General features: G+C 40.8%; 2 protein-coding genes across 2 annotated transcripts; one reads left to right on the forward strand and one right to left on the reverse strand.

The window, feature by feature from the left end:
- Positions 1-3,345: 3,345 nt before the first annotated feature.
- Positions 3,346-4,897, reverse strand: fahd1 (fumarylacetoacetate hydrolase domain containing 1). The gene has a single exon (XM_030339413.1). The coding sequence runs from the start codon at positions 4,615-4,617 to the stop codon at positions 3,955-3,957; it is 663 nt and encodes a 220-aa protein (XP_030195273.1). The 5' UTR covers positions 4,618-4,897; the 3' UTR covers positions 3,346-3,954.
- Positions 4,898-4,972: 75 nt separating this feature from the next.
- hagh (hydroxyacylglutathione hydrolase) lies at positions 4,973-11,158 on the forward strand. Its single transcript, XM_030339401.1, has 9 exons — positions 4,973-5,130; positions 5,559-5,743; positions 7,516-7,580; positions 7,670-7,787; positions 8,884-8,992; positions 9,142-9,245; positions 9,484-9,585; positions 9,684-9,763; positions 10,357-11,158. Exons 1-9 carry the CDS (start codon positions 5,058-5,060, stop codon positions 10,454-10,456), a joined length of 936 nt encoding a protein of 311 aa, XP_030195261.1. The 5' UTR covers positions 4,973-5,057; the 3' UTR covers positions 10,457-11,158.
- Positions 11,159-11,839: the final 681 nt, after the last annotated feature.

Below are 11,839 nucleotides of genomic sequence, written 5' to 3' on the forward strand. Positions count from 1 at the left end.
CAAATTGAGGAGAGGCAAATGAAGACGCTCCGTAACTTGAACAGGAATCCACACATTTTCCGCCCTCACCGCAGTCTCCTTCAACCCTGGAAACAAATGCCTGGGGAAATTCTTTCTTCCCTGTGGTAAAGGGTCCAAGGTTTCTCGTTAAAGCCTGGCTCCGTGCTTTAATTGTTGAGAGCGTAATTAGGATTGGAATGTTATTAAAAGTACATTTTGGAAAAAGGTCTTTATTGGGCTATGGATTAAAGTATTACAATGGTATTTATTTGATTGTTTTCCAGACTTATTTATGTTTACACTTCACTCTTATAGCAAGGCCTAGGACAAAACTCATGTTTCAAAATGGATGAGGAGCCAAAATAAAATCGTATAGACAGCATCATTACCTTATTTTCCCCTTATACGTCCGTCTTAACTGAGATCTATTTTATTTATAAAGTTGTCCGACCTCCTACCCTTTGTTGAAAACGAGTGTGTTGACCTAGCATCGACCTTTTGAACACGGCTCTGTTTCATTGGACTCCAGTTTACAGTTCCCTCCGAGTGGTCTTCTTCCTCCTGCAGTAACTCTGCCAGGTCTACAGTGTAGGCTAGAGAGGCACTTATTGGGCCCTTTCATTTATGTCTTTGTCGTCACTTTATCGGTTGGGTTTTGATCAAAACCCAGCATCCCATTTTTTGCCTTATTTCTTCTGCAAATGAAGAGATAGATCCCTAAGCCTTCAAAGTTTGCAGGCTGACAGGAAAAACCTTTGAAAAACAATGTTTAAATTTAACTGGGAAAAAATTAAATGCAGGAATTCGTAGGCACGCAGGAGACATGCAACATGCCCGCACATACAGAGAGAAAGAGAAAGAGTGAGAGAAAGTAAATATGTTCATATACGTAATCAAGCTTTCTACTTTCCTAGGAATGTGCGGATTAGTGATGAGGACATATGTGTATATGCGTATACTTACTAAGTCGTTCCTTCTGTTGGCTATGCCGGTGGTTTTGGGCTTAGAATGACGACACCACAGCAAGGTCTCGTGACATGCTACATGGCACACATAGCAGGCTGTCACCAACGGTCATTCCCCTAGACACAGACGCAGACCAGTTCTAAAACCGTTTCGCATGCAAGACCTTCTCACGGAACATCGTTGGCAGGATAGTCTGGTCGTGAGCAGTGTAGAACAACCAGCTAAAAACTACTGGGTTAGATACCCAATGTCCGCATCAGAACAAAGCATCACGATGACAATGCCCTACCTACTAATGACTTTGGATGAAGGTATCTGGATAATGTATCTGGATAATGACCACACACACACACACACACACACACACAAACACACACACACACACACACACACACACACACACACACACACACACACACACACACACACACACACACACACACACACACACACACACACACACTCTCCACTCTTTCTCCATCTAGTTAGTAGTACTGTATTTACATTATTTCTCTATAAGTATATCCTAGTGGTTAATCTGTCTACTTTATTTCTCTATAAACACTAGTTAGTCTATCCGTTAAGTATATCATCCTAGATAGTCTATCTAACCTTTTTCTCAGTCTAGCTTGTAGTATATTCCAATGGCTGGTCTATCTACACTTTCTATAACAAGTAATTTGCATATTTTAGTTGTTAGTCCATCACTCTACTCTACACACTCTTAAGTTTCGGTAAATTTAGGGAGTACATGAGGAATAAGTGCTTCCAGTTCATTCTCACCTGCTGTGTCTTGTATGATTATGACTGTCCATAATTTAATTCTAAGAAATAGGAGGGGGGGGGAGCTACTCCCCTCTGTATTTGTATCACATCAGACAATGGAAGCGATAGATTGTCAGGAGACCTACATCCACTCCAGTAAATAAATAGGAATCTCTACCAAACACTTGCCTCTTCCTGACGTCATCATGAAATGTCTGACACCACTGCATGCTTTGATTCCTTTTTGCACATCAGAATCCTTTAAAGACAAAGTCTTAAACAGCTCAAGCCATGGAAATAATGGAGTCTAAACGAATGACGCTGCGTTAAATGGTTTTGACTCTATTTAACTTCCAAGCTTGATTCAACGTGACATTACGATGAAGGAATAGCGGACAGGGTGGGGGTTTCCAGGTAAGCTATTCCGTACCAGTGTCATTGTTATTCCCGTCGATGACCAAACACCACTTCAGAGGCTGCTAAATGCCTGGTCCAGAGCTGTGTCTATGGGTCTTTGAAGCTACCGTTGAACTATCCATCGGGGTGTAATAGTCGTTTCAAGGGGCCAATGAACCGTGGGTATTAAGAATAAAGAAAAACACACACACCCATTACCCTCTTCTCTAGATCTATTTTAGCACAAGCCAGAAAAACGCCTTGTGGTGGCTATGAGCCGTTTCCCTCCCCCCACACTGAGGAGAGCCTTATTGAATCTGTCATACCTGGCTCCCCATTGATGGACACACCGGCCCCCAGGGGCCCCTGAGGGCCAATGCTTAGGCTTGGGTGATACGATGCCCCAGAGTGATGGGAGATGGATGTACAGGGGACTCGGGTTACGGTAGACAGGCCCAGGACAGGCCGCTGGGGCTAGGGCAGTAGGGGGGGGGGGGGGGGGGGGGGTGAAGACCCCTGATTGATCCTGAAAACAGAGAGGCCTGTGGGAAAGAAGGAGGTGTAACTGAACCTGGAACAGATGTTTGACAGCGCTGCAAGAATGTGGTCATTCCCATGCAGGTAGTCTTCTTGAACTTCACACGTCCGTGCTCAACCACATTTGAGGAAATGTGATATTCAATATTGTCACTGGAATCGACAGGAATGGTGTGAAGTTTAGCTCTTCTTTGTCCCTATTTGTTGCATCAAATTGTAAGTTTGGGATCCTTAAAATATGCAGCGTTTACAAGCAGGACCAAACTGACAGCGTTTACAATCAGGACCAAACAGTAGTAGACTGAAGAACCATTCTTAAAGGGGAACTGATTAGAAATTACAGACTCCTGAATTAGGATTAATGTCATCATATAATCATTAATGTTTAACTTTATAATAATATCGAATGTCTAATGACAAGCTCAAATCTGGTAATTCACTTTATATCGCTACATGTTTGTAGAACTACAATGTATAAGATCTCCTTCTGAAAAAATATATAATTATATATATAATTAATTTATGTTAGACATTACTTATTATTCCTTGGTAGAATATTTCTTAAAGAAACAGTAAACAAGATTTTACCCGGTTTCAAGCCTAGGCCCATGTCATCTCAACTAGACGTTCTGCTATATAGATTAATAAGGCTAATTCCTATCTATTAAAAAAAATTTGGGCTACTGATGAAAAAGTATTTATTTTAGGACACTTCTTGACAATAAAGTACTTGATTAAATTGAGCATGATCAAAGGACACCGAATGTCTCGAAGGAAGGAAGACAACTAATCTAATTAAGCAAGTGAGAAGATTGGCATGGCTTGATAACTAACATATCACCATGAATTGCAGAGAGGAAGGTAGATATATTTTGGTGCAAGGAGAATGTATACAAATGCATTTGAAACGCGTAACAATTTAATTCATTTCTATACACATTTCATTTTTCCATTTTTGAAAAAAATGAGTATAGCATTTAATGAAAGAAAAGGTATACGTTCTGTATATACATATATACGTTACGTATATTTGTAAATCATCTTTAATTTACTATGGGCTTAAAAATATATTTAGTTAAATGAACAACCAATGAGCAATCATAAGCATTCGCTAGATATTTTTAACATGTTGCAAACACTTGCGCTAAAGTGGCGCCACCTGCTGGCGAATAAACAGCATTTCATTAATTTAACAAATGAAATCACATGTTAATCCATCATTTTCAATAATAAATCATTTCCAATCGACACTTGCATCCATACATTTGTTAAATCACACATGATTTTGATTTATTTATTTTTTCGATTGACTTTGAAGTTCATGGTAATGACGTCTTCTATGCCCGCCTGGAGCTCGTCGTGCTGCTGTACGGCGGAGACCCCTTTCGGCGTCCCGGTTAAGATGAGGTCGCCCTCCTCCAGTGTGATGATCTCGCTTATGTAACTGATGAGAAAAGGAATTGAGAAAATCATCTCAGCCGTGCAGCCGTTCTGTCGCAACTGGTCATTCACCTTCAACCACAGCGTCACGTTTCCCGGGTCAGGGATCCGTTCTTTGGGAATGAATTCGCTTATGGGGCAGGAGGTGTTGAAAGCTTTAGCCAGTGTCCATGGCAGACCCTTTGACTTGCAATCTTCCTGGATGTCTCGGGCTGTCATGTCCAAACACAACGCGTAGCCCGCAACGTGGTCCATAGCGTTACTCTGAGAGATAGCCGTGCCGCCCTTCCCAATTACAACCCCCAATTCAACTTCATGGTGCAAGTTGCTGGAGTAGAACGGGACCAGAATAGGGGAGCCCTCGGTAACGTATGCAGAAGGTGGCTTCAAGAACAAAATAGGCTCTGTAGGAAGAGCATTCTTTAATTCCTTTGCATGGTCAGCATAATTTCTTCCCACGCAGATGATTTTCCTGCCCCATTCCCAGAACCGAGATATATTTCGAGCAGTCATTACGTGTCTCAAAAAAAGTTTTCATCCGCATCAAAGCAGTCCGCGCCTGTAAAAATGACCTTTGACAGCAAAACCATGGACCTATTACCAAAACCCTCCCACTTCCGTGTGAGGTGGCAATCTACGGAGCCTCAAATGGGAACAAATATTTTGGGCTAAATTAGCAAACATAGAAACGGGATAGCTAGTGGTATATATATACAGTCACAACTGCACACTGAACAGTATACCCCGTATCCCTATTGAAGTGCATGCAAGCAAACTCAAATCCAATGTCAAATATATGTCAAATGCTCCGTTCCAAGCAAACCTACCCCGTAACACTCCCCCCTCACCCGATTGGTGGAGTCGAGGAGGTTAAAGTTGATATGTGACGCAAAACTACGCGCCAACCAAACCCAAAAGAACCAGTTTACCTTATTGCACATATCAGCGTTGTTATGTTATTCAGGTCATTGCTAACGAATGCCTGCACTCTTGGTTTTCTCGGAGCTGCAACGACTTACAGCCTTGGTTTGTTGTTATTTTCTTCATTTTTAAGCCGACACTTTAGTTTGGTGCACTTTGTTGGTTGTATAACCGGTGTAACGCAGTCTTTATTTAGAATGTCACTGCTTGCCAGGCTGTGTTTTTTTTATTTTGGTTTTACGCTGATGTTCAGCATATTAATAATAACTCTTATAGCTGTCGTATTCATCATAAAATAGGTGTTGAATGTTGCTTTTCGAACGAACTTGCCGTTATTCCCACGTTTTCAAGAAATGTCAATCATAACTTGACTCAAGCTAGACCAATTTGTTAAATATTTGATTTGCCTAAAAGGCTATTGAAGCTCACTTTCCTTCTTTCCATAACTTTAGTTCGGTTGTCGATCATATTCTATTATTTCTGTCAATATCAAAGGCTGTCATTGTAAACCTTTATCTGATACATCCATCCAGTCCCTGTGAAAGTGAAAGCCCAGGCTGCTGCTCTCATCCACAACCTAGTGAGGAAGTCATCGGTTGTCGAACAATCCAACATGAAGATTGAACTACTTCCAGCGCTCAGTGACAACTACATGTACCTTGTGATCGATGTGGACTCCAAAGAAGCAGCTATTGTCGACCCCGTCGAGCCGATCAAGGTAGGTTGAGTACTCCCATTGTATACTCACTCTTTGTGAACGATTATAAATCCTTATCTCAATGTGAATGTGTGTCTTTACATATTAACAGGTAGTAAACGAGACATGATTAAACATGAGTAAAGCAAGCCTGTATATTTTTTGTCTGTATTTCTGTTTTGTTCGCAACCTGTTAATATGTGTACTGTACAGACACTTATATTGTTGAATCTATCTTTTATCACGGAAATGCCACATAATTCCCTAACCAAACTTAGAAACTAGTTTAGGCCATACAACCGAATTTTCTAGGCCATAATTATATGTAGTTGTTCAGCATAACATTATATATGGTCATGGTTTGGTGAAACCAGATGATGTGTCACATAGAACAGACTCAGGGTGCCTTGAGACCTGTACCTTGTACACATACCAAGGGCTTAGGCAGTGGTGTAGTCTATTTGATTGTAGTGGGTATACTGTGATGATTCCCTCCCAGCCTCGTACAAACCCGTCCGACCGGTACGTGTACGTGTGTGGCGCTTATGGGGTGTTGCACCACACTCACCAACGCAGGGGTCTACAACCCGCTGATTTAAGAGTATAATGATGATCAACAATCATGGAAAGCTGAGTAGGTTTATCAGTTTTAATAACAGTATGAACAAATAGAACACAAAAATGACAAGTTGTCCTTTGTATATATAGTAGCAATAGCACATGCTAAACAAGGACAACATCTACTCAATATAATTTAATGAACTGTTTACATCCATGGCTAACAAGGAGATGACAGGAGAGTAATGTTTCACTCTTTCAATTGCTCTAATTTGAGCTCTTACTGTTGTTATCTAACATACCATACAGTAATTGAATTGTGTAAAAGTGTGAAATTACTGCACCTTAAAAATGACCATTAATTAGCTATACTCTCATTTGCATAGTGATTAACATTATGAATTTCAATTGTGTATACCTGTATGTTGGCTGACATTTACCTAAAACTTTTTTTCCCTCCACTCTAACCAAGGATGTTTTTAAATTCCCTAGCCTGACACCCAGTCTGAAAGGCTGGCCAGGGGTTCTCATCTAAAAGTAACAAGGAGATATAAAGTGGGATTAAAACATTGTCTTCTGTTGACTACTTATTATGTAGTTTACACATTAATATGGGAGGACTGGACACACACACACACACGCACGCCCACGCACGCACACACACGCGAGAAGGAGGGGCTCGGCCCGCCAACTAACGTGCAGAGATGCAGGGGCAGCTTCGCGCTTCATAACAGAGACAGGGCAGAGCGCGAGCGCGCAGCGGGAATTTTATGAATGGTGAATGTAGGAGATTACTTCCCCTGCTTAAAGTATTTTATTGCAGTTATACCCAACCGATATTTCCGAAAAATAAACACAGAAGTGAAAGATCTGTCACAAGACGATTGATGCGTATCCGTGCACATTTTTAAGTGGGTATACGCAAATCCTGGTGCGTTCCTAGTGGGTATACGGCGTATACCTGCGTATCACGTAGACTACACCACTGGGCTTAGGCCTTGTATAGTGATCACAGCCCATAGAGAAGATAGATGGAAACCAGATAAAATTCCGGAAGGAGTTCCCCCACTAACACCTAGTGTATGCTCACAAAAGCAAACCAAGAGAAGCTTCCCAGGTGGAGCCACAAACTTTGACTGAATATAATAATGCATTGGGGACAGTTATTTCTGTATGGCGACAACATTGAGATCAGTTTAATAAGTTAACGTTCAACTGTGGCTGTGCCATTACAGGTTATTGAAGCAGTCAGAAAACATGGAGTACGTCTCACAACAGTGTTGACAACCCATCACCATTGGTAAACAATATCTACTATTGCCATTTGAAAAAAGCATTGGCATCCTGATGGTTATTGTAGTGGGTAACATAAGCCTGTTGGCTCTGCAGGGATCATGCTGGTGGGAATGAGAAGATGGTAAGGTTGATGCCGGGACTAAAGGTGTATGGAGGGGATGACCGAGTTGATGCCCTCACGAAGAAAGTCACTCATTCCAACACCCTCAAAGTAAGACTCTCTGTATGCATGTCCGAATTGTGTTCTTGAGCAAGATGGCTGTCCAATACTTGAGTTGTGTATTGTGCCGAGGCACCACTACCTCGGCAGTGGGCAGCGCCGAGGTATCCCCGCCCCGCGGCGTTGGTGCCTCGCAGCGGGGCAGCGGGGCTCTGGCGGGAGACAATTGCGGTCAACAATCCCTTTCTCCTCCAGCGCGGTTCATCTACTTCAGGGAGTCAAAGCCAAAGTATCTTTCCCCCAATTCCTTCTCAAACATGGCTGAGATAACCACCGCTACGAGTCTCGTTGTCGAAATACCAGAGACGTCAGAGAACCCGACATGTAATGCGCCATAACACTAATAACAAAGGGGTGTGTGTGTGTGTGTGTGTGTGTGTGTGTGTGTGTGTGTGTGTGTGTGTGTGTGTGTGTGTGTGTGTGTGTGTGTGTGTGTGTGTGTGTGTGTGTGTGTGTGTGTGTGTGTGTGTGTGTGTGTGTGTGAATACACACACATCAACGTGAGTGTTGTACACTTCTTTGTTATTTACCCGCACACGCGTGGCGCTCGCATGGTCGTAGCTCATTCTCTCATTGGCGGGCCAAATTCTCTGGGCGGGCAAAGCAGAGAAAGGGGAAGTAACATGTCCCCATCTGAGGACATAAGGGGAAAAACCAAATCGGCGTGTCTGAGCTTTGTTTATTCAAAGGCAGAGCAGGATACCTAGTGCTCGTTTTACACCTAACGCCATTTCTAGCTACTAGGAGACAATAGGCAGGTTAGGGGAACTTATAATAAAGTCAGAAAACCTCATAAAGTAAATTTTTCACGCCATGGGACCTTTAACTGCTTGAATTACTAAACTGTAATAAATTACTAGCTAGCTAAGTAATTTGTGTGGCCATAATGCAAATGGTTCATGCATTGTAGATGCCTTGAAATCTCATTCAATTTCATTCATATCTTTTACATACATATTTTATCTTCGTTTTTTTCAACATTTTAATTGTTTTGACTATGTTGTACTCTGAATCCTAATTGTCCATCCTGGGTCTAATAAAGTTCCTTATTAAATGCATTGAACCATACTTCCGTGTGCGTTCCAAGGTTGGCTCCCTCACTGTGAAATGCCTGTTCACTCCATGTCACACGACCGGCCACATCTGTTACTATGTAACCAAAGAAAACAGCACCGAACCCCCAGCAGTGTTCACAGGTATCGCCACTTAGGTTGGCCTATGCCCTCTTTGTGTACGATGATGATCGTAAGATTTCCCCATGTCCACATCTGTCGGCATCCTTGAGAAAGATGCTTTCTGCAGTAAAACATAAATATTGCATGTAGGCTCCGTTCATTTGTTCCAGGTGACACGCTCTTTGTTGCCGGCTGTGGTAAATTCTTTGAAGGCACGGCGGAGCAGATGTACAAGGCCCTGATAGAGACTCTTGGGAAACTTCCACCTGAGACGGTAACTACTGCTTCCAAAGACTTAATCTGTAATGTAAACCTATTTTACTAAAATGAACATGCATAGTAGACAGGAGCCATCATTAAACTTATACTCCGATGCTTTGGGGGCGAATATGGGACCATTGATGTGTTTTATTTCCCTTTACTTTAACTCATTCTTTTTGTAGCAGAGGGAGATGTTTCATAAGTGCCTTGTAGTATCAATTTCCCAGTAATATTTTCCTTTGTGTTTTCAGCGTGTATACTGCGGCCACGAGTACACCGTCAGCAATCTGAAATTTGCACGACACGTGGAACCAGACAATGAAGACATTCTTAAGAAGCTAGAGTGGGCCAAGGTATTTTATCTCATGATTTCCTTTCAGTGAAGCTGGTTGCTGTCATTGTTTGGGCCTATGAGAATAACATTTGATTTATTGATGTGACGTAATCCTAGGAACAATGTGACAAGGGTGAACCTACCGTTCCATCCACTGTGGCAGATGAATTCACATACAACCCTTTTATGAGAGTAAAGTATGTAAATTCCTGTTATCTTACTATTATTATAAGGAAAGCCGATTTTTTTTTACCTAAAGCGCCAGTGAACCCACTGTTTCAGATGGAATTCTAACAATTGATTTGAAAAAAAAAAGAAGAGTTTTAGCCCCATGGTTATTCCCATGGTTTTCCGACCCACGCTAACTTCATGATATTTCTTCAGTACCTTTGTTGTGTAACTTATTAGCGTTATGATAAGCGATGTTGTATATTAAATGTGCCACACACCGTAGCGTTATACTAAATTGCTGCTCAGACCTGGGTCCTGAAGTCAGAGTGCCTGGGGAAAAGGTACTTGGACGTCACGAAAAGAATGCCACTTGTATACAAGTGGAACGTTCAAAGTGTTTTGGGGAGAATGGCAAAAACAGGATTTACCCAATCTTTCTCTAAATTCGGGAAATTTCAGTAAATGGCATAGATAAATATGTTGACGATCTTATACTGTATGTCAAATGACCATGTTTAAAACAAAGACAATTGGTTTTGGGTTCACTGGCTCTTTAAGTACGAACTATTTTGTATGGTTGGTAAGATATAAATGTGTTATTTTCTCTGCTTGCTTCTAGAGAGAAGTCTGTGCAAGACCATGTTAAACAGACTGAGGCTATTAACACAATGAGAAGTCTACGGAAAGAGAAGGATAGCTTTAAGGTCCCCAAGCTGTGAAGCTCATTGCGCGAATATGATCTCTGCATGCTATTGGAAACACAATGAGTCTTATGTTTTATTTCTCAAAATTGAGCTAAAAAGCTGGAATCCAATGTAATATTTATTTAAAAAACTGAAACTTATGGTAATGAGGCATTCTAAGTAAGTTATGTTTTAAAACTGAAAAATATAAAATAATTCATTTTTTTTTACAAATACATATTTTGGGGGAATGCTACAGGAGCCAATCTGGCGTAATGCTTGATTTTAGATTATATGAGGAAGAGAACTTTTACCTGTAAATAATTTCCACTGTAATGTAATGGCTAATTCCGAAATAGTTTTTTGTTAACGTATAACACTTCCACAGTGTGTCTACAGAGAGCTTTTTGATTAGGCCTACTGCTACTTGTCTTAATATGTTATCTATTATTTTTTGTTGTGTAGAAGCTTTACGATAAACATTCTATCAAGGATGATCCATATACAGAAATCTATAATAATTTGGAAATTATTTCTACTTGAGTTTACAATAATTTCTGTTTTTGTCTGTTAATCATCAAAGGTAAAATAATAGTTGGAATGATTCTGTTCAATTAGTTATAAACCACCTGCAGTGCAATAAATAACCCATTCTTAACGTTGACCTTTCTTTTTAAATGTCCTACCACCAAGTACGTTGTGGACGCTTCTGAACAAATTAAAATGCCTTAGATTTGACATTTTTTTAACTTTTCCTAAATTAACCCATTTTATTCTTGTCCATTCTTGAAGGTCTGTGGTGTCTATGAGGTTAAAGATCAGTTATATAGTTTAGTTGTGGGTCAATTGGACACCCAGTTAAACCTAGCCCTATATTTATTTGGTCTCACAAGCAAGTGCAGAAAGACGTTACAGAAATATTATTTGACTCATCAGGTTTCCCCTACCATTGTTCAGGCCTGGCGGGCCGCCAGGCCAACGAGCGCCCCCGCCAGGCCAACAACCGGCCAAAAAAAAGAAAAAAAAAAGAAAAAGAGAAAAAAAAAAAAAAATGAAAAAAAAAAGAATTGAATTTTTTTTTTAATTATTATTATTAGCCATAATATCATAACCATCCAAGCTCACCACCTGCTATCTCAATATGTATTGGTGCTTTATGCTCCTGTACATGAAATTAGTTTATATTAAATCAACTTTGTTTTTAGAAAAACACTGTTTATTCTCCGGCAGAAGAACTATACCACGAACCGATCGCGTAAATGCGACGTCTGATTGGTTCAGCCCGCCGTTACCATGGACATTTTTACCGCCCCCGCGAAACACTAGCCTCGTTCTTTATATGTCCATAACTTAACCAACTTCTGATGGCTAAGCAATTGTTTTATATGGAAATAACCAACAAATACTCTAGCATCCCGT

The sequence above is a fragment of the Gadus morhua genome, chromosome 2 (genome assembly GCF_902167405.1).
Source record: "Gadus morhua chromosome 2, gadMor3.0, whole genome shotgun sequence".
In the NCBI taxonomy this organism is placed as follows: domain Eukaryota; kingdom Metazoa; phylum Chordata; class Actinopteri; order Gadiformes; family Gadidae; genus Gadus; species Gadus morhua.